Here is a 23,847-nt window from a genome sequence, read left to right as displayed (position 1 = left end):
GACACGCCCTCGCTCTTATACACCATCAATAATTTAATTGGTCCATGGGGATGGGGATGCAATTTTCATGCCAATCACATCTTACAGTGCTAACGTTATGCATGCAAATGTCCATAACGAGATGTAGAAAATGCAGCAGGAATGTCTGCATCAGTCTATTCACTTATTAATCTTAATACATCCATGATGTGTTCATACATTATATTATTGTAAAAGGGGAATGAAACCCTATAGGCTGAATAAATGATAGTTTGTTTTCCAGTTCGGGTTAAAAACTACAGCAGGTCACTGACTGTGCTATGAGCTTGTAGATCTGCTATTTTTTGAAACATCGTGAACATGTGGCGCAAAACTTTGAATATATATTCTTTCAGAGCGAATGTTTTTAACTCAAATCTTTGCTTCTGAGGGGTTCTCTCATTATTTTCAGATGGGGGTCGGCAGCCAATTACATAATTTGTGGGGGTCCTTAACATGAAATACTGAGCACCACTGATATAGAAACATAGGTATTTCAGAACACATTTATTTAATTTCGACATGAGGCCTAAGAGTGTCTGCTAAATTGTAAATTGTACTAGTCATGCCATGTGTTTAATCTGCTGTAGTTTTTAACCTGAACTGAAAAAATGAGGAAAAAAAACATTTATTGCCTGTGTGTTCACATTTTGTTTTGTGGTCATATTTGAGTATCTGTGTATTGTGTGATACTCACCACTAGGGGGCAGGCGTTTAGGCATTTCCAGCCTCTGTTAGGATGGTAGAAGACAGAAAAAGTGTCAACTCAGAGTTCATGAATGATTTTCAAGGTCATTCTGTTTATAAATGCCAGTCAGCTTGACTGTAGTAGTAGTAGTAGTAGTAGTAGTACAACACATAACATACACTAGAGGTAGGACATTGTTTGTTTTTTAATGTAATGAATGAAATGTTTGGAGGACCCTAATGTAACCAAGTCTTGGTGCTTTTTCTGGTTTTATCCTTGTATTGACCGGGTGCAGTACTTAGTTTAGACAGTTTTTGGTTTAGACTAGTCATTGGTTAGACCAGCCATTAGTCCTACAACTACAACCCATCTCAAACCCTCACCCTAAACCTAACCTCCCACGGGGCAGCACACCTAAACCTAACCTTAACCCATATCTAACCAATGACTAGTCTAAACTAAGTATGCACCCCGTATTGACCTGTGCCTTCCTTGGACTGTACCCATTCTGCAATCTGTTAATAAAATGTTCAATCAATCAATCAATGTTGAATGATAATTCGATAATACACAACTATATTGACAGTTGAATATTGATGTTTCTTCTCTTGTTGAGTGATACAAAATAATAATGTAGGCTATATGGGGCTGCGTGCTGCTTGCCTATCGAGCCTATGGCTCTTCAACTCCCCTCACCTTTTTCTGTCCTCTCTCTCTCTCTCTCTCTCTCTCTCTCTCTCTCTCTCTCTCTCTCTCTCTCTCTCTCTCTCTCTCTCTCTCGCTCTCTCACACACACACCAGTGTTGTTTTCGTCGACTAATAATAGAAAAATGTTCGTCGACTACCTTTTTTCACTGACAAAATTGTCAACAAATAAAAACTAGACTAAAATGTTGGGAAGGGACTAGTGGACAAGAGATCCAGTATAAGTAATTTTACACTCATGGTTGCATGCTGAAAATAGCAGATCTACAAGCTCACAACGCATCGCAGCACGACGCGTTGTGAGCTTGTAGATCTGCTATTTTCAGCAAGTGTAAAATCAGACAACACTAAAGCATTCCAGGTGACTAAAATGTGACTGAGACTAAATGAAAACTATTGAAGAGACTATGACTAAAACTAAAATAGAAATTTGCTGCCAACACACACACACACACACACACACACACACACACACACACACACACACACACACACACACACACACACACACACACACACACTATAATCCACTGTCCACACCGTGTCGGTCCTAATGGAACTGGACAACCGTGGTCAACCAACCTGCCCTGTGCCTGTGCGTGTGTGTGTGTGTGTGTGTGTGTGTGTGTGTGTGTGTGTGTGTGCGTGCGTGTGCGTGCGCGCGCGCGCGTGCGCGTGCGCGTGCGTGTGTGTGTGTGTGTGTGTGTGTGTGTGTGTGTGTGTGTGTGTGTGGACACTATAATCTCCTCTCCACACATTGTAGAGAGGATTCATGACTCCCATGAAAAAAACATCAGCTGCTGCCTGCGGCTGTCTGAGTGCTCTGTGGTGATAGTCTCCACTGTCCAGTCCTGAGAGGATATAGAATATGGTGGCTGTCTGGTGGGAAACCTTGCATGTGCAAAAAAAAATGTTTCATTAACCATTTTCAAGAAAATGGTTAATGAAATTTTCAGGAGCTGCATGTTTAAAGAGAGGGTATGCGCATGCATAAAGTGAATGGCAGATCGAATGGCAAATCGAGTGGCAAAGTGAGTGACAAAGTGAATTTAACATTGTTTAAATGCAATCAAATATGACTTTTCTGTTTGGATCTACGGGGGGGGGGGGGGGGCTGTCGGGGGCACTCACTGATCAGGGCCCACTGTCATCTGTATTCTCGGACAGGACAGGACAGGACAGGACAGGACAGGACAGGACAGGACAGGACAGGACAGGACAGGACAGGACAGGACAGGACAGGACAGGACACATTTTAGAAGGTCATTGACCTTTGCTCTCGGCCAGCAGCTCCTCTGTCATCAGTCCGTCTTGCCGGTTCCCCAGGACGAAGGCGAGGAAGGAGAGGATGAGGGCGTCCAGGATGCCCATGATGGCCAGGATGTAGGCCCAGCGCACGGAGCACGCTCCCAGGCTGTACTTGTCCGTCGTCTCCCCGCACATCCTGCGCACCGTGTCACTGTCCCAGCCGTCTGGGTAGATCATACAGCCCAACACCAGACATACCCCTGGAAAACAGAAGACATATTATTATGTTTAAATTAGGGATGTCCTGATTTTAAAAAAAAAATCCGATCCGATCCCAATACCACAATTTTTGTGTTAGCCGATACCAATACTGAATATCGATACCAGTGTTGTGATCTCTTGTTGTGTTTAGAGCTATCTATAGCTATATATCTTGTGTTGTGTTTATAGCAGACTCCTCACTCATAATATGTGCACTTGCAGTTTGGGCAACTCCTGCAATCTGTTAATACAATTTTCAATCAATCAATCAATGTTGAATGATAATTCGATAATACACAACTATATTGACAGTTGAATATTGATGTTTCTTCTCTTGTTGAGTGATACAAAATAATAAACTCCACATTCCCCAACATTTTATTTACCTGCCATAGTGTCAACCCCTTACCCCTGTGTCGGATCGGTGGTTAGACTGGCATATTCACCGACACCGATATGACCCGATACAACAATACAACAACCCGAACAATAAAGGGCAGATACCGATACTTCTCCGATACCGATACAGTATCGGGACATCTCTAGTTTAAATACTATACCCTGTCAGTCTGGTGGTAGATTGTACACCCCAATACCAGACATACTGTATAAAATAGAAAAATCACACTTGTGTGAAGTGAGGGGCGTTCTTGTCATCATACATCAATGTATGTGTTGCCACAAATGTAGGTCATATTACTATACAGCCACATATGACTTTCAATGTCAATGGCAAATGTGAGACGTGATGTGACGGGACAAAAAGTATATGTAATAATAATGACAACATATTATATAACAATTCATTTTAATTAATTAGATTTCGGGGCAAGACACTTATCCTTTCACCATGATGATGTAAGATTCCCCTAAACAAATCTCCTCTTTTCACCTAACTGCATTTATGTGATTGGTTCGCCGATTTCCTCGTCTACATGTACATTTTCCCTTCATTGTCAATGGCATTTAATGTTAAAAATTCAAAGTTTACGTCATATTTGAGGGACATATATGACCTAATTGCTCCTTTCATTGGCAATGGCATTTAATGTTAAAAATTCAAAGTTTACGTCATATTTGAGGGACATATACAGGGACGTGCTGGCCATTGGGAAATTCGGAACGGCCGGTCCAGTCCAGGCCAGATGTTGTTTTTTTTTGTATTAATAAAATAGGCGCGCAGCCTTTGGCCGCACGCCTAGAGGGCCTCCGCAAATCCACTTCCCGGGCTGAATTATGGGCCCACCACGTCCCTGGACATATATGACCTAATTGCTCCTTTCATTGTCAATGGCAAATATGAGACGTGTGAGGACAAAAGCTGTAAATAGGAGGGGCTAGACGTACATACGTACAGACGTACAGACATACGTGGTGCATTTATTGTAAGATGATGAATTTGAGTACTTGAGTAAATGTACTTAGTACTTAGTTACACCACGATATGAAACTAAAAATAAGTGGATTATCATTTCAGCCACAGCGCTCTCTTTTACACCCCGAGGATAGAATCTGTCTGTGTGAAGTGTGTGTGCACGCATGTGTGTGCATGCGTGCGTGCGTGCGTGCGTGCGTGCGTGTGTGCGAGCATGCACGAGTAGCAGGCCGCTCTGCAGTGCAAAAATGAGCTGACTACACCATTACCCAGAGTGCATTGCACATTAATAATACAACACACTCCTTGCTTCGTTATCGCCCCAAACTTTTGCTGACAACTTTTTCCTCCTCCCCCTCCCACTCCACTCCTGTTGGAGTGTAAGTGTGTGTGTGTGTGTGTGTGTGTGTGTGTGTGTGTGTGTGTGTGTGTGTGTGTGTGTGTGTGTGTGTGTGTGTGTGTGTGTGTGTGTGTGTAGTCATGCAGTGCATGTTAGCAGTGGCTGTTCACACACACACACGCATGCACACGCACACACAAAATGGCTGGATGGCACTTACACCCGCCTTCTAATGAGAGCGCAAAATCTCTCTTGGAAGAGCCACCCATCGACTTCTCTAATATACGGCAACCTTCCCCGTGTTTCTTCACTAGTCCGATCCAGAAGAACACAGTTTGCCGGCCACTGCTACAGAGCTGACAATGAGGTTATATCTTCCCTTCTTCTCTGGAATCCTGCCTCAAAGCAGACCAGAGGTAGAAAACTGCCATTCCCTGATGTCTTCGCTAGGGACACAGGCATCAATAAGCAGAAACTGGAGTGGCATTGTGAAATCCATGATCTCAACCGTGGTCGAAAAATGATGATGATGATTATCATACATCATACATCACATTCCATGCTCAGCCAATCAGCTGAGCTCATTCCGTGCACATACGGACAGACACACATACACACAAAGCTGTGCATAGGAGTGAGCTCAACAACACTGAGAAACTCTCCATCTCTATGTTTGGACCTCAAAACTATAATAATAGCCTACCACACAGACACGCGCACACACACACGACATACGCACGCACGCACGCACAGACGCACGCACACACGCACACATGCACACGCACGCACACACACTGCTAGAGTAACACTGCAGTACCAACTGGTCTGTCTTTACAAGAATGCACATGGTAGGGTGCATTTCTTGAGGAGACCAGCTTCTTTCCAGATCAGTGGTTTCCTCTAGCGTCCATATTGAAAAAGATATTTGACTTTTGATCACTTTTTTTAAATTTAATTTTAGAACATATTTTGAAATAATGAAAAATGTATATACTCACAACCCACTGAAGCCAGAAAGAATTGTTTTGTGACTCAAAATGGGCCATTGTTTGGGAAACGGTGAAAAGTGGTTATATTATATTCTACTATTAAATAAACCCATGAATGAAACTCTAGCGGGCTGATTGTTGGAGAGGATCTGACCTGACCAGTGACCATGGAGCAAGGGACCGCCCCAGATCCCTGTGCACATACTGTACAGTACAGTACAAGGTGCAGGCCTGGCTCCACTTTGAAGAAGAAAGCGAGAGCAAGCACTCAGTTGAGTAATTCCACGTAATAGTGTAACGGGTGCACGGTTCTGGAAGACATACACTGAAGGAATGAATACCAGCACTCACGTTGTATCCTTTAGGGTTCTTGTTTATTTTTCGATTTCCCCCAGCAGGCAACAACAGACGAATGGACGTTTCGGCCGAGAGGCCTTCTTCAGCTCAAATCTACAAAACAGTGTTTCTGTGTCACTTATAAGGGGGACCTGGGTGCATAGCACTAAACGGTCCGGGTACACGACATACTGTTTGTTTACATCATTACATCATTCGTTATTTTCCATTAGGAGAATTGTATCACAACAAGAAAACAAAAAAGATCACACCTGTGTGAAGTGAGTGGTGCAACTCCGTGTGGGGGGTTGGGGGGGGGGAGTTCCAGACACACAGGAACGCACCCAGGGTGCCGGCCCGGTTCCGGCGAGCCGCCCCGCGTCCAAAACGGTAGAGAAATGACAGTTACCATGTGGGGGTCCCCGGGGGTGGGGGGGGGGGAGTTCCAGACCCCCAGGAACGCACCCAGGAGGCCGGACCGGTTCCGACGTGCCGCCCCGTGTCCGAAACGGTTGAGAAATGACAGAGTTACTGTCTGCCGGTCCCTCTACTGTACCCTCTACTGTACTGTACTGTACTGTACTGTACTGTACTGTACTGTACTGTACTGTACTGTCACTGTACTGTACTGTACTGGCACACCCGCAATCATCATATATACAGTTAATATGTGCGTGTGTGTTTGTGTGTGTGTTAGGTTGCGCACAGGTGGTGAAAAACAACCATGCTGTTTTCATGCTCATACATACCCAGCCAGCCAGCCAGGCAGGCACCCACACACATAAGTCCGTAAGGGAGTGGCTTGCACCACTCAAAAAAATGAAACAAGACAATAACCACATACAAAATATTGGCACTCTTTTAAGATCCACATAGGAAATACTATAAACCAAAAACCTGACCCCTCTATAAAGACAGACGACTTACTGTAGCTCACCCGAGATTGACGTCATAGAATGTACGCTGTGTTTCTTACTATACTGCTCTTTTTTGATATAGCCCCTCCTATATACAGCTTTACGCCACAACTCATGTCACATTTGCCATGGACAATGAAAGGCGAATGTACGTCATATGTGTCTGAGCAAAACGGCTTTTTACTGTCAACAGAGAGAGAGAGGCGGCGGTGGCTCAGGGGTAGAGTGGCTGGATGGTAACCACAAGGTTGCCAGTTCGAACCCGGGCTCCCCCAGAGTTAGTGTCAAAGTGTCCTTAGCACGGTGGCACAGTCGGTAGTGCTGTCGCCTCACAGCTAGAAGGTCCTGGGTTCGATTCCCGCTGGGAACGCTGTGGGCGCTGGGGGCGTGTTCCCTCCTCCGCGTCATCAGTGCCCATACCCGAGGTGGGGTTGGCGAAAGGGCCTTTCTGTGTGGAGTTTGCATGTTCTCCTCGTGTCCCCTAGGGTAGGTACCCTCACAAAAACATGCAGTAATCCTGGTCTCTAAAACTACCTCCCCCTGGCCAGCCGGGGCGCCTGATGGAGGGGAAAGGAACTGGTCGGAATAACGTGTTCCTTCCACGCGCTACGTCCGGCCAGGGAAATTCCCCCCTGTCAGGTGAAAAGAAGCAGCTTGGACTCCTCATGCATAGAAGGAGGCATGAGGTCAGTCCGCTGCCCCCCCAGGTTGGCAGAGGAAGTGTAGCGCCCAGGATTACATTAGATAATTGGCACCGGGTGAAAAAAAACGGGTTACAAATTTGTGGGATAAGAATTATTATTGTCCTTGAGCAAGACGCTGAACTCCTAATTGCTCCTGATGTGCAGGTTGGTGTCTTGCATGGTTTCCGCCACCATCGGTGTGTGAATGGGTGAATGTAATGCACAATCTATGTAAAGGCGCTATATAAATGCACCAGAGAGAGAAAGAGAGATCCAAACTGGAATTATAACAGATTCCCAGGTCTCCATGTTTTGTAGCGTGGATTTGATTGATTGATTGAAGTATTTATTAACAGATTGGAGAATTACAGTACTTATTATTGTCTCCACCAGGCCGAAGGCATGGGGAGAGAGTATGTTTTGCACTCCGTCCGTGTGTGTGTGTCCGTCCTTCCGTCCGTCTGTGAACAGCTAATCTCCGGCACCGTTAACCCGGCCGATGCCAAACTTTGCACACACACTCCCTGGATGCCAACGATGAACCTCTGCCCCACATTTTCCAGAACGGCCTGTTATAGCGCCACAATGAGGCAGCTTTCAAATGCTTTACCTAAAACTGCACCGATCTGCGTGAAACGTTGCATGCACACTCCCTAGAGGCCAAAGGATAAACCTTTGACCTGCATTTTCCGCATCTGCCTTTTATAGCGCCACCAGGAGGCCGACTTTTGTAAAACACATTTTTTGATATTACTCCTCCAGATTCTGTCCAAAAATCTCACAAATCGTTACACAGTATCTTTATGGTCATGTGCTCAAGTCGGATCTGTCCGATATTTCATATTCCATCCTAATTGGCTATAATTGGCTTTCACAGTTTGCAAGATTGCCCCGTTTTGAACAAAAGCCTCAAATCATGAACGCAGCATGCAATTTACGTGAAATATTTCACACATTTTCTTACTAGGCTGAGGAATATATCCCACCCTTTTCACATTGGCCTGTTATAGCGCCACCAACAGGTTGATTTTTGCAAAACACATTTTTGGAACAAAATGCCTCAAATCATCCAATTGCCATCAAAGGCGTATGAAGAAATGGCACCCTTTTCACATTGGCCTATTATAGCGCCACCAGGAGGCCACAAACTGACCTGCCCTGGTGGAGACCTGTGCCCTAAGGGGCACTTTTTCTAGTTAGTAGTATTTCAAGCACAACTCAATACAAAACTGTTAACTGTGGACGACACCATAAAGCATTACACTTGTTTACAATAGGGTCCACCATGTTCAATTAATCAGTAGGTAACAACAAGAGGTAACAACAAGAGAACAATGCAGAGAGCAGTGAAAATGGCATTTTATTAGTAGTCTTTTTTTTATATCATTTTTATCCCACGATTTTGTAACCCCTTTTTTCACCCCTGTGTCAATTATCTAATGTGATCCTGGGCTCTACACACCCTCTGCCAACCTAGTCCACATATATGGGGGACATGGGGAGAGCAACAGACTTGAACTAATGCTTCCTTCATGCCTGAGTGTCCAAGTTGCTCCTTTACACCTGACAGGGGGGAGTTTCCCTGGTTGGACGTAGCGCGTGGAAGGAACACGTTATTCCAACCAGTTCCTTTCCCCTCCATCAGGCGCCCCGGCTGGCCAGGGGGAGGCAGTTTAGAGACCAGGATTACTGCATGTTTTTTGAGAGGGTACCTACCTACCCTAGGGGACACGGGGAGAACATGCAAACTCCACACAGAAGGGCCCTTTCGCCAACCCTGCCTCGGGCATGGGCACTGATGACGCGGAGGAGGAAACACGCCGCCAGCACCCACAGCGTCCCGAGCGGGAATCGAACCCAGGACCTTCTAGCTGTGAGGCGACAGCACTACCAACTGTGCCACCATGCCCCCATTTGTGCCCCCATTTGTTAGTAATCTTAATCTCGGTTTTTGTAGCAAACTGTAAACTGTAACCACATCTAATCTCTCTCCCGTCTCACTGAGGGACACACTCAACCAACTGGACAGTGTGACAGAGCGTGACATTGAGCTTAGTGATCAAGAAACTAAACTGCAGGTTTAAGGGCCTTGCAAACGGGGAGCGATAAAACGTGTCTATAGTTCATTTTCAATGAGACCTGCGTTTTTGCTCTGAGAAGTCGCTGTGCGACAACGCAAGCGTATTTACGTGAGCGCGGTCCCATGCATTTGTTGCGCACGTGCTCGTTACGTGCACACGCCCGTGACTCACCAGACCTGGATTCTGTTTATAGCTTCTTTTTTTTTACGCTTGCGTTGTTGCGCCCCTCTTCAACAGACCTGGAGGAGACCTGTGTTGATCCAGGGCCTGCAGGCAACAACGCCTGCGTTCCTCGCTAAACGTTTGCAAGGCCCTTTAATCACAAACTAGAGACAATGTTCAAAGACATTGCGCTCAGCAAAGTCCTCACGGACCAGTTCAAGAAACACATTTGCAACTCGGAGCCACTGGAGCTCTCTCTCTCTCTCTCTCTCTCTCTCTCTCCCTCTCCCTCTCCCTCTCTCTCTCTCCTCTCTCTCTCTCTCTCTCTCTCTCTCTCTCTCTCTCTCTCTCTCTCTCTCTCTCTCTCTCCCTCTCCCTCTCTCTCTCTCTCTCTCTCCCTCTCTCTCTCTCTCTCTCTCTCTCTCTCTCTCTGACGAGCTGTCTCTTCTCCAAAATCTATTTCTGCTCCCGTTGCTGGTAGTGTTGGAAGAAGTACTCAGATTTAAGTAAAAGCAATAGCCCAATATAACCAGTGAGACGCCTGAGGGCGAGAAGCGACCTCGCCCCTAAAGGGCCATAAAGGGCGACCTCGCTTCTCGCCCTTCGCATCCACCTCGTTGACGGCAGACTGCAGGGCGAGCGCTGGCGCTTGGCATGGGGGGGTCAGACTGCTGGGCGAGTGCTGGCGCTTTGGCATGGGGGGGTCAGACTGCTGGGCGAGCGCTGGCGCTTTGGCATGGGGGGGTCAGATCAACATGGAATTAGCCTGAGCTAACGTGTTAGGTGTCTGGTCTAGAGGGGCAGCTCGCGGCTGAGATTTGCGCACAACGGAGGGGCCGTCAGCCACGGCCCCTCCTCTCCCCCCTAGTGCAGCGCTACGTTACATAATTCGGAGCGACGCCCACCCGGAAGGGTTGACTCTCACTTCTAGACCAGAGCGGCCAATGCGTTCCTCCAGGCTTTCAATTTTTGTGCCGACGAAAATGAAAGCCTGGGTACCGAGGCTAACATGGAATGAAGGTGGGCCGGGCCTTAATTTTCGGGCCTTTTGATAACTCTGAATGGACCTGCTTACCTGTCGTCAGAATGTTTACATGTCAGGAGGAACGCGGTACATAGTCACAAATTAGATCCAAACTTTGGATGGCAGAAGAGTAACCGAGGTATAGACGGTGGTCAGCCTTTACTATCCCATAGCTGGAAGTGGCATGCGTTGCCATAGCAACCGGATCAACGCCAAAAGCTGCCGTGGGGCTCAACCAATTACATACACAGAGTATACCCAGGGGGTACGAACATGTTGCTGGCAGATAACGTCCCATAGCTGGGGGATATACAGGTATATTTGTACCTGACAAAGATTTCGCAAAAATACTATTTTACTAGCAGAATATCTGTATATAGTACTATAAAACAATTCGAGTAGAAATATAATAGTATTGGCATCAAAAATAAATGTTTGGGCCACGTAGTGGTATGCAGGTGTTTAGGCCAGGTAGTGGTAGGTGTCCATCTCTCCCTCCACTCTGTCCAGGTATTCTCTCTCCATCAGGATGTCGATGCATTTCTCGATGACGTGGACCTGAGGCGTGAAGCGGGAGGACAGCTGCTGCAGCACCTCGGCCACGAGCTGCTGATGCTTCATCCTCCTCCGTGTCTTCATGATCCTCACGATGGCCGCCTGGATGTGCAGCCTGCGCTCCTCCTCGGTGTTCTGCTTTATCGCCTCCTGCTCCTGATGCCGCTCCGGCTTCAGCAGGGCGATGAGGTTCACCCGAAGATGCTTGTTCTTGTATCCCGTGTTCAGTCTGAGGAGTGTTTCCGGTTTGAAGTCCACCTCCTCCTCCTTCGCGTTCGCCTTGCCGTCGTCGTCCAGGACCAGCAGCTTGGATTTCAACAAGGTCTGCAACACCTGCGCGAGAATGTCTTTTTGGATGAGCGTGTTGTCAGAGAGCTGCTGGACACTGCACGCCAGCTCTGCGTTGTACTGCAGTAGAACGGTCATCTGGGACGTGGACACCCTCAGAGTGTATCTGTTCTCGAAGCAGTTGGTCACCAGCTCTCCTGCAGACATCTGGTGCAGCCAAGTGAGTTTGCGATTGGCGTGTCTGCTGTCGTAGAAGGCGGTGAACCACAGGAAGCTCCGTTCCAACTCTGAGGGCAGTTGAAGGAAGCTGTTGTCCAAGTTTGAACGCTGCTTGAAGGGCCAGGAGGCAGAGGTCAACACCTGGATGCTGAAGTCCAGCTCCAGCGGCTCCGAGTTACAAGTGCGTTTCTTGAACTGTTCCGTGAGGACTTTGCTGAGTGCAATGTCTTTGAACATTGTCTCTAGTTTGTGATTAAACCTGCAGTTTAGTTTCTTGATCACGCTAAGCTCAACATCGTCACTGGCGCTGTTCTGGTTGACCAGACGTTTAGCTAGAATCCAATAATAAAAGTCCTCGAACACGTCCTTGTCCTCAATGTACTTAAAAAGCTCTGTCACATTGTCCAGTTGCTTGCGTGTGTCCCTCAGTTCTTCCCCCTCCGAGATCCTGGAGCTCTTTGTAAGCAGCGAGTGACAATATTTGGCCAGTAGTTCAGGGGACTTGCTGGAGGACTGAGCCATCTCGGTGACCGAGTTGCCGTTAAGGAAACGACAAAAAGCCTTGTCGAAGGCAGCCACAAAGCCAGCGTCGTTGTTGAAAGCGGACATTACCAGGGCGTTGTACTTCTTATGAACGTCCAGCATGGTCTGGACATAAAGCCGAGGGTCACCGAGAGCAGCTTCTGCGCACGTCTCGATGGCGACCAGGCCTTGGCTGTAGATGTGAGTCTCCAGAAGCTTCTTCAGCTCCTCCAGACCATGTGGGACGCGAGACACCAGCTTGTACATCCTTCCTAGGTCGTCCAGGATCAGGTCATCATCATTGTCTTTATTCTTGTCAGAATCGGGACATTTCTGGAACTTAGCGAGAAGGTTCAGGAACTCTTCGTGGAAGATCGTCAGGTGTTTCTCTATAAGTACCTGTTCACATGTCCTGGTCAGTTCATGCAGGATGGAGTCATGGAGGTACGCCTGGACACGACGCTGTTCCTCCAGCAGACGAGCCTCGGCCTTCTTCATGTACTCTGTGAAATTGTTCTCTGTACTCTGTTGTAGGAACTTTTCGCTCTCTTGTGTGTAGAAGTGATTTGTGTCGCTCAGGAGCTGACACTCAAAATACTTGGTGAAGGTGTCTTTTTCACTCAGACCCAGCTTAATGTAAGACTGAACCACGCCACTGACAAGCGTGGTGTCGACGCTTTCTCCGTTTCTCTCTCTATCGACCAGCTTCAGTGCCGCATTCGTAACCTGTTTGTTAAGGGCTCTGAAGAAACACTTCCTCCACGTGAGCATGGCCAGCCGGTAGATCTCATGGATGCTTCTGTTGTCTTCCTCCTGAATCTGCCGTCGGGTCCAGTGGCGGTTGAGGTAGGCACAGATGCCGTCGAGAACTCTACTGGATCTACAATAGTTCTCCCACGTCTCTGTGTAGAACACCAGCAGACGCTCGTCCTCCAGGACTTTTCCATCCTGAACCAGGAGGGTTACGTGGTTCTGGAGGAACGCGTCGAGTCTCTTGTAGAGCTCTAGACCTTCGTACCTCAGTATGAGTGGTTTTGTGATGCGTGTGTCCTGCACACCACGTGTGCAACAGTACGTTTGCACTAGTCCACAGAGTTCCATGCGGCGTGACATTTTAATGTTGTTAAAGCTCCGCAGCCCGTAGACCTCTTGGAGCCCGGCCTGCAGCTCCACCCAGATCTGGTCCAGCGTGTTGTTCTGGAATGGTGCCCAAAAATGATCGAAAATGATCACATGATCACTGTCCACTTCCATGGTGATTTGTCTAGTGGTAGAATGTAGTAAAGGCTATTCTAGTATGAATCTATTCATACTCCTCGTCAAAAGCCTTACATGGGCTTGACCAGAGCTCGGGTTCTGATATCAGACACAACAGAAAAGCTTAGCGATGCCAATTTGTTCAGGCACCTTTCAGTTTGTCCTTAATGTCCAGATTCTCTTCATCGTACAAGAACTGCCAGTACTTGTCAGAGCACCTGGAGTCTGTGACTGACATTTCCTTGTCAGCCGTGCTCAAATGTGGAGACACGGCTAGTTTACCCTTTATTATCACATCAATAGTAAATTCAGAATAAATGTGTAATCGCTCTGGTATAATTAACATCTTCATCAATAATGTGCATAATCATTATATTTTAAAGCAAACTCAAACTTCTCAAATTTGTAAGACGATCTGTGGAAAACAAATCACACGCCATACCATCATCCTTAGCTGCTGATCCTGAATCCTGATTCAGGAAAAAACTGGGTCACTGTGAAACATGAGAATGACTGTATAGCTCTAGAAATCATCTTCATAACTGATGTGCAGGCAGCATTTGAAAACCAGACATCTGCTCCAAACAGGATTTGATTTCATGCAATCAAAACAAATCAAAACAAACATCAGACGTGTGGCCCAACAAACCTTCTAAAGTATTAGTTACTGTGTGAACTCTAGGGTCAGGGTCAAGGTCATAGATACACTAAATATACTTATACTGACATAATCACATGGATTAGCAGTCTGGATGGGGGGGGGGGGCGGACGGACGGACGGACGGACGGACGGACGGACGGACGGACGGACGGACGGACGGACGGACAGACGTAAACACCAGACAGACAGACAGACAGACAGACAGACAGACAGACAGACAGACAGACAGACAGACAGACGTAAATACCCCAAAAACAATACTCAAGTAAAGTGTACACTAAAGATTATATTAACTGAAATACAGCACTCAAGTAGAAGTACATTGGTTACTACTAGTTCATGGTGGTGCAGAATGCTTACATAACAGACCCAGATCCTGAACCATATACTGTACTGTACTGTACTGTACTGTACTGTACTGTACTGTACTGTACTGTACTGTACTGTACTGTACTGTACTGTACTGTATGGGTATGGCCATATACTGCATGACTATGTTCTATATGTCTACAGTCTACAATCAAATACTGTACAGCGGTTCAATGTCTTGCTCAAGCGAGCCGTGATCAAACCGAGAACCTTCTGATTGCTGGCGGCTCCTGACCTCCTGAGGACCTCCCCTGCAGCTTAACAATCTCTTAACACACACGCACACACACACACACACACACACACACACACACACACACCTAGGCTGATTATGTAAACGCTAGCATTAGCAGCATTCTAATTATATTCGGACGGACGGACAGATAGACAGAGTGCACCCACTGTACTCAGAATTAGGTAGATACTGTGCTACACTTCCTAACCACTTGCCCATCAGAGACACATACTTCCCATAGATTACAATGACCCAAGGAGAGTTTGGAAACATGACTAAAAAAACACATGCTGCCTGGGTGAAGTACAACAAGGAGAAAAACAGAGCAGCATGTGCTGTCGTGACTATACAAATCATCGTATGAGACTACAAATCATGTATGCAAATCATTCGGTGTCTGCACATACATAGAAATGATGTACATACAAACAGAGAAACTACCTTTATATACCTTTGAAAGATTTATTGCTATGTGTCCCAAAGGTTTTATACAAAGTGAATGCTAATGTGGTAGGGTGGTAATGAGCATTTGTGCCTGTCGTAGACATGCGCAGAGCCAGTTCAGTCAGGGAACCTCAGTGCAGTTGCTGCCGGCCGTTAATTGGGCCGCCTCAGCATCACGCTCTCATTCACATGATTCACTCAGCCAATCACACACTCACTCCATCTTCATACCGGCTACTTTAACCGGAGGTTTGCATTCCTCTGCCTGCTTCCTTGCTTGCTGCTGCTGTATCAGCGTGCCGCTGTATACAAACCTGCTGCTCACCCACCTCCACCCCAGCTACCACCTGTCGTTTTGGATCTACTGTTTAGGTACGGGGGATTCGGAGTCCCTATGGTCGGGACTGATGCGCTTGATCTGAGTACCTAAAAAGCAGAGGGGAGGAGCGAGTAGGTCGAGTCAGTAGCCCCGAGGCTAAAGAGACAAGAGTCGGTCAAGTTCATGAACAAACAATAAATGCAGATGATCGTTTAAACAGACAGAGGAGAAACGTACATACCTGCACTGATGTGCACGTCAACACGCTGTCACCCGATGGGACAGCTCAGTTTAGAATTCCCACTTCAGTGGAATAATTCCCAGCCGTGAAGAGTGTGGCGTGGCACTCACACACCGACGGGAGAGAGACAAACAGCTGACGCATACGGAAGACACGCCGCCTTATAACGCTACCGTGCCACTAATCAGACTACTAATCAGTGGGCGGGGGATGGGCCGTGACAGCGTGGGAACTCACGCCCATCCTGCCACACTAACATTGCTGTTACTTGTTTCAAACTATTTCTGACTTCAAATAAACAATTCTTATGGTCCTGTTCTGTAACATGGTTTTATTTTACATTGCAGTGTAGCACAGCTCTATTTACACATGTATTTTATTCCCATTAAATTGTACATTGATTATGGTAAACTTATGTTTTCTGATGCCAATAAAGCCCCTTTGAATTGAGACAGACAGACAGACAGACAGACAGACAGACAGACAGACAGACAGACAGACAGACAGACAGACAGACAGACAGACAGACAGACAGACAGACAGACAGACAGACAGACAGACAGACAGACAGACAGACAGACAGAGAGAGGTTGAAGGAATATTGTAGTGAATACTGAACATGTCTGTGTCCTTGGATCGGGGGTCAAAACCAGAAACCTGGTTGACAACAACAACCCCCCCCCCCCTCTCTCTCTATCTCTCTCTGATTGCTTCTATTGCTGCAGCCCCATGCAGCTGTGCTCTCATTAGACACTGTATTCAACCCGATAAAACCATTTTTGGGGTTCTTGTTGATATGTACATATTATATAGCAACATAACATGTTTGTTCATGGGACCCTGACGAAGGCTGAGTGCCGAACCGCGTTGGTCCTCTTTGTAATGATCTTTGCCATGCCTTATCACCAATAACTGGAACAGAGTGCCTTGGATCCTCTTCTTTTATGTTATAACATGTTTGTAATTGTTGAATACATATTTGAAGTTTTTCAGAAAACTTGGATCAAGATTTAGAAGCTGTGCGTGTTTAGAATCAGTCCTAAATGGATTAACCACCCCAGCTTCCGTGTTGTTATATAAATGCTATATAAATGCACCATTTACCATTTACCATTTGTTGCAACAATGTCACACAATGTGACACGCTGTAAGCAGCTTGTAGATCGGCTATTTTCTGCGAAAGATTTCCCCAAAATAACAGAAAACAGAAAATAAATACCATATTAGCCTATAGAGCTCCGGTCAACCATATAGAGCGTCGCAGTCCCGCCCCCTACCATGGACCAGGAAATGAATCCCAATACATTTTTCCCATAGACATTTCAAAAAGTATTTATTTGAAGACGGTTACGCCGCGGACAAAGCCAACTCGAGTCGTGACAACTCATGACAACACAAACAATATTTTGGACCAAACAAATAATTACAAAGAAGAAAAACAACAAAAAAAGTGTTGTAACCTGCCGTTTTTTTCTTCTTTCTAATTATTTGTTCGGCCCAAGAAATTGTGTTTGTTGTCATGATTTGTCACGACTCGAGTTGGCTTTGTCCGCGGCGTAAACGTCTTTAAATAAATACTTTCTGAAATGTCTATGAGGAGAACGGAGAATCATTTCCTGGTCCATGGTAGGGGGCGGGACTGCGACGCTCTATTGGCTTTAAGTGGTAAATGTCATAATAGATGCAGCTGCCCTGTTCAGTAATACTGTAGTATTTTTTGAGTGGTGCCTCCGCTCCATTACGCACCTATGTGTGTCCCTATGTGTGTCCCTATACTGTATGTGTCTGAGCACAAAAAGCTGCAACACAGTAACTCTGTCATTTCTCGACCGTTTTGGACGCAAGAAGGCTCGCCAGAACCGGGCCGGGCCCCTGTGAGCGTTCCTGGGTGTCTGGATGTTCCGGGGACCCCCACACAGTAACTCTGTAATTTTTTTCCCCAAAAAATAATCAAAGTACAGTACAGAGCACAGTACAGTACAGTACAGTACAGTACAGTACAGTACAGTACAGTACAGTACAGTACAGTACATGTATAGTTGCACCGCTCAGTTCACACTGGTGTGATTGGTTCCTTCATTTTCACCTTACATGTCCATACTCACTCCAGAGACACTAAATGTCACCAAATGTCCAGACTCACTCCAGAGGGACACGGGTGCATGCTTTTGGTTAGACATACCATTGGTCCGATATCTCAAACCCTCCCCCTAACCCTAACCTCCCACGGTGCAGCACACCTAAACCTAACCTTAACCCCCTCCCAACCCTTAACGCACCCCTCACCAACCATAGAGGGGAGGCGTCCAAACTCCAAAGGCGTCCTGTGGCATGGAATGAGTTAATACGGTCGTCTTAACGCACCCCTCACCAACCTTAATCAGGTCACCCCATGTGCACACTCACTCCAGAGGGACACCACATGTGCACACTCACTCCAGTCTAGGTACACCACATGTGCACACTCACTCCAGAGGGACACGGACACCACATGTGCACACTCACTCCAGTCTAGGTACACCACATGTGCACACTCACTCCAGAGGGACACCACATGTGCACACTCACTCCAGAGGGACACCACATGTGCACACTCACTCCAGTCTAGGTACACCACATGTGCACACTCACTCCAGAGGGACACCACATGTGCACACTCACTCCAGAGGGACACCACATGTGCACACTCACTCCAGAGGGACACCAAATGTCCACACACACACACTCCAGAGGGACACCACATGTGCACACTCACTCCAGAGGGACACCACATGTGCACACTCACTCCAGAGGGACACCAAATGTCCTCATTCACTCCAGAGTCCTATCCTATCTGCACTCACACCACACAAGCTCCAATGCACCCTCCCTCAAAAACTTCCAAATGGTGTTCATACAGACAGGGGTGTAGTGCTACTTTTAGAAGTGGGGGAGCGTAGCTACAGTATACTGCTTTTATTTCCACCCTCTAAACCAGTGGTTTTCAACCCCTTTCATACTAAAGGCCCATTATATAATTGGCATTATGAGCCACAGACCACCACACCCAAAACTTTGAATATTTTACCTTTGGATAAGATTCCATGCTGTATTGATATGGCCCCATTGATCAAAATAACAATTCTTCTACATGCTCTAATTGTGTAGACTTCTTGTAAATTAAGTAATGCAGATGTTTAACAATAATGTAACTCTCAAGAGTGTGTTCATTTTACGCTCTCAAGAGTTAAATATCTATAATGGTCCATTTGGTTACCAACTCTCCATCATTTAGCTGGGGACCACCTAGAATCCTTTCAAGGACCACTGGTGGTCCCCGGCCCACTGGTTGAAAACCACTGCTCTAAACCAAATCTCTTCACCAACAGTAGGGGATCTCTTAGATCTGCTATTTTTTAACTTTATTGAATTAACGTTAAATAATAACGTTGCCCGACTTTTGTTTTTGAGAAATGTTTGAGTTGAGGTTACACCACATCGAGACAGTGGATGAAAGCAAGTTATGCATGTTATGTTTTTGTGGAACATGATTAGAAAACGTTGTGTTATCCTTTTAGCATAAGCTTTGACTACCTGCACTGTTAACAAACCTGCTAAAGTATTCAGTGAGTGAATCAATCAATCAATCAATCAATCAATCAATCAATCAATCAATCAAAACAGGGCAGCGCAGCACCACTATGTGCTCAGGAATGCCTCAGCAGACACGACCCTACAGAGATGTGCAGAGAATATGTTAGAGGGGAGAGATCTAAAATTTCTAAAAGGGCACTTTTGATGAAAGTATCGACGCATTGTGAGCTTGGAGATCGGCTATTTCTGGTGTGTGATACCACACGGAACTAAGCAGAATCAAGCCAGTATACTTGTGGTGTGTGATGTGGCGTACGGCATGGATTTCTGCACAGAGATGAACATAAATTCACTGAAAAAGGAACAAACACCCGCACCAACTATCTTTTGGATAGCCTGATGAAGGCCGCATAGGCCGAAACGTTGCTGTTTCCCTATTAAAGTTGGTTCACTGCATTTGAAGACAGTGTGCGGGTATTTGTTCCTTTTTCATTGTCGGGCATCGTACCCTCTCCTATGCACCTGTCGCCTGTAGGTGTGCAAAAGCCTTGCTTTACATAAATTCGCTGCATTCAAGTTCAGGAGAGTTTGGAAAAGGCAATTCTCTTGAATACTGCCTTCAGGTATGGCAAGGAAAAGAGGGCACATACGTTGGTCCGACATACAGGCAACAGTCCGACACATGAGTGGCTGTTTAAGACTCACCTGTGGCTCCCGACATGCGTTGCCGGTTAAGAAAGACTCACCTGTGGCTTCCCTGTGAGGTTAGGGTTAGGTTAGGTTAGGGTTTGGGGTAAGGTGTCGGACTAATGCCTGTCGGACTGTTAATACGTCGGAAAAAACACAGGCACCCAGGAAAAGGGGGCATTTGCATTTCTTTCGCCATAGTAGGAACAGCATTCATGTTCTGGAGAGGGCACTTTTTACAGGTGGGTAAAGGGACAATATAGGCTCAAGTGGCAAGCCCACATTGATGTCTATGTGCTCCCGGTCGCGGCCGGTACAAAACTCTGATGCTGGCCTTCAAAGCACCCCATATCTTGTACATCTGATCGGACCCTACAAACCCTCCGGCGCACTCAGATCAGTCAACGCAGTCAACGCTGGAAGTACATTCACTAAAAACGCTGGGACAACCCTCCACACGTCCCAAACTCTTCTCCCTTCTGGCTCCAAAACTATGGAATGCACTTCCCATTACAATCAGAACTGCAGCCTCACTCCCACTCTTCCGCCGTAGTCTGAAAACCCACCTCTACTATACAGACTCCATCTGTAGCACTTGCCCTAGCCTTGACGACCTTGGTTTCATTATATTCCACTGTTAGGTTCTTAGCTTACGTAATTTTTGAAGACTATTTAATTTTTTGTTTGTATTTCATGTATTACTGTTTTGTTCTTGCTTAGTGTAAATTGCTCTGGATGAAGAGTGTCTGCTAAATGCCTAAATTGTAATTGTAATTGCATGTGTGCATGTGCCCAAAGTTCTCAGGTGTTCTTCTTACCTGAGGCTGCCTGCATCCATCCGCAGATCTTGTAGACTGTGGAGGTGCTCAGGAAGAAGAAGAGGCTGAAACAGGCGATGCAAGTGACCACCAGCATCATGGACATTCCAACCAAGAAGGACGCTGCCTTGAAGGCCGACGACGGGATCTCCGCGAACTCGGTGAAGCTGCCCTGGCAGGCCAGCTCCTTGGAAATCCCGTCCCCCGTGCAGAAGTGGAACAGGCCGAAGTAACCCACCTGCAGTGGTAGGAAGAAGTACTCTTGTTTTTGTTGTTTGATTGTTTTTTTACATAGGTAGTTCAAGCGACATTTTGAGTACCACAGACGAAAAACAGTCTAAGTCCAAATTTCAGACTGACCCCTCCACGAAAAGGCCTTGTTGTCCTGAACCCTTATCTATAATTTATATATTATGGATCAATAGTGTGGACTTAGACTGTTATTCGTCTGTGGTACTCAATTAAAAATAAGTGAATAGCCCTATATTAACTCAGAGAGTGTGTATAGTGTTCAGCAACAGGAGTCTCCCTTGTTTCTCCAGCCTTTTGGTAATCAGAGAACACATTTTCGATCAGGTCGGGAGTTCAAATATGATTTTTTTTTGGGTAGCCCATGCACCTACCAGAGGGGTGTCCATCCCGTCTCCGATCCAGTAGGGCTGGGAGAAGATGGTGACGTTCACCAACCCAAACAGGACGGTGAACATGGCCCAGAGCAGGCCGATCACACGCGAGTTCCTCACATAATTGGTCTGGTAGAGCTTGGCGGCTTCGGCAGAGGGCAGCATGGAGGCGGCTGATCCGGGGAGCATCGGTACGACGACGGAAATAAATAAATAAAATAAAACAAAAAACAAGAACCCAGGAGGGGAATATTTCCACACGCACACGAAAAAAAAAGGGAAAATTATAATAAAGTTGAAACGTTTAATTTAAACGTGGCAAGCAGCCCGTTCCTGCAGGTGGGAGCATCACACGATGGATAGAATTCCGGGGGATGAATTGTTGGAAGCGATGGAAGGCGAAGAAGAAGAAGAAGAGGCGAGGCCTGGTGTGGTCATTTGGGGGAAACGCTCCAAAACGGTCTTCTTCTTCATTCATTCACCAGATGTTTCCCTCCACATCTGTTCTGTGTGATGGTGTCCTGAAGCCTGTAGGCAGCAATATGGTGAATAGTCAATTAATAATTTACATCACTATTCAACCTATGGATATGATGGGTGAAATAGGCCTATATGCAGTCAATAGGCCTACACTTTGATGTTTTCTCTCTTTTATTTTTCCAGGTACAAAGATTGATCTGCCTGTCTGTCTGTCTGTCTGTGTATCTGTGTGTCTGTCTGTCTAGCACTCACATCACCGTATGACGCGTGCACGTTCCGTGTAAACACGTACACGTCCTTGGAAAAAAACGAGAGAGACAGGCCGGGAGAAAAGAAAGAAAGAAAGCAAAAATAAAAGGCTATAATGTGAATCCGACCGTCACTCGTTTGGAGCTGACATCATTCTTGCATAGCATATAGGCCTACCTCCAGGCTAATTCATTCACCGCAGCTGAAAACAATGAACGGTGTATTAAATCGCCACCGGAGCTCCCGTGCATGCGTCTAAAAAGAAAAGGGTTTAAAATCGAAACAATGACGGCTTAAATCGCCACTACAGCGGCTCTCTAAATGCGTCTATACTAGGATGCAAAGCAGGTTGCGTAATAATGTATATACATTACCCGGAGGGATGCGATGCGGATGTGTGATGCTGCCTGCCCGCCGCACGCACGCTCGCTCGCACGCACGCACGCGCCTCAATCACACATTATTACATCACAATGAGAGAACCCCGCACGATATTTAAATAGGATATACAATGCAAACGCAATCCATTCATTCATTCATTCAGCCAGACGAGATGATCATCTGACAGCAGCGGCGGCCAGGCGATACGGATCGATGCGAAGCGAATCTGATCTCTGTCTGTCTGTCTGTCTGTCTGTCTGTCTGTCTGTCTGTCTGTCTGTCTGTCTGTCTGTCTGTCTGTCTGTCTGTCTGTCTGCCTGCCTGCCTGCCTGCCTGCCTGCCTGCCTGCCTGCCTGCCTGCCTGCCTGCCTGCCTGCCTGCCTGACTGCCTGCCTGCTCCGCTGCTGAGGAGAGGATGATGAGAAGATGATGATGATAATGAGGGGAATAGGATGAAAGGGACGGAATGGGAGGGGCGCATATAGCAGCCTGATTCTGGAGCTTTTCAATCTAAAAAAGTCTGGGACCCCAATATACCCCCCTATACCTACTGTTAAATGGTCAGTGATCATTTAACTGCGAGCGAGTCCGGCCGCGGCGCTGGTCCATTTGGTTCCATTTGTACTAAACACTCTTCTTCTGAGTGACTCGACCCGCAAGTGTCCATTCGGACCCTTCGGTGTTCCCCCGGACCTCATGTTGAGAACCAGTTTACGCACGATGCACGCACGACGCAATCAGAGCGGAATGCGGATTGACGCAGAGCAGGTCTTCTCCATCAGTTGGTTAACACTACCCTCTAGTGGTCAGTTTGTGTAATGGTTGAGTTTGAAAACATGACCGATGACAAATTAAAGGGATATTTCACTTTCAAAAAAGCTTTTGGTCATTTTAACGTCTACTCAGGCTTATGTGAACACCCCGGGCAGTTCTTAAGTTGCTTGATTCAGTAATTACATATTTGATATTCATATTAGCTGCCCCACCCCCTTCCTATACAAACCCAAACTTAAAACTCCATTTTAACCATGATAGATTCATCAAAAACATCCGACCTATTTTAACTAATATTGTCCTTCTAATACGTGAGGGGCCGTGG

The 23,847-nt window shown here is 46.5% G+C and overlaps 2 protein-coding genes across 2 annotated transcripts; both read right to left on the bottom strand.

The window, feature by feature from the left end:
* Window positions 1–2,674: 2,674 nt before the first annotated feature.
* LOC306923882 (LHFPL tetraspan subfamily member 3 protein-like) lies at window positions 2,675–21,827 on the bottom strand (the record flags this gene model as incomplete). Its single annotated transcript, XM_079502226.1, has 3 exons — window positions 2,675–2,919; window positions 21,016–21,253; window positions 21,639–21,827. The coding sequence occupies 3 exons, from the start codon at window positions 21,825–21,827 to the stop codon at window positions 2,675–2,677; spliced, it is 672 nt and encodes a 223-aa protein (XP_079358352.1).
* On the bottom strand, window positions 11,290–13,665 carry LOC306923181 (cullin-1-like; the record flags this gene model as incomplete). The annotated part of the gene is made up of 1 exon (XM_079501209.1): window positions 11,290–13,665. The coding sequence occupies one exon, from the start codon at window positions 13,663–13,665 to the stop codon at window positions 11,290–11,292; it is 2,376 nt and encodes a 791-aa protein (XP_079357335.1).
* Window positions 21,828–23,847: the final 2,020 nt, after the last annotated feature.

Source organism: Electrona antarctica (genome assembly GCF_951216825.1).
Source record: "Electrona antarctica genome assembly, chromosome: 5".
In the NCBI taxonomy this organism is placed as follows: domain Eukaryota; kingdom Metazoa; phylum Chordata; class Actinopteri; order Myctophiformes; family Myctophidae; genus Electrona; species Electrona antarctica.
Note: the sequence above shows the minus strand (reverse complement) of the source record. Positions and strands in the feature narration are given on the sequence as shown.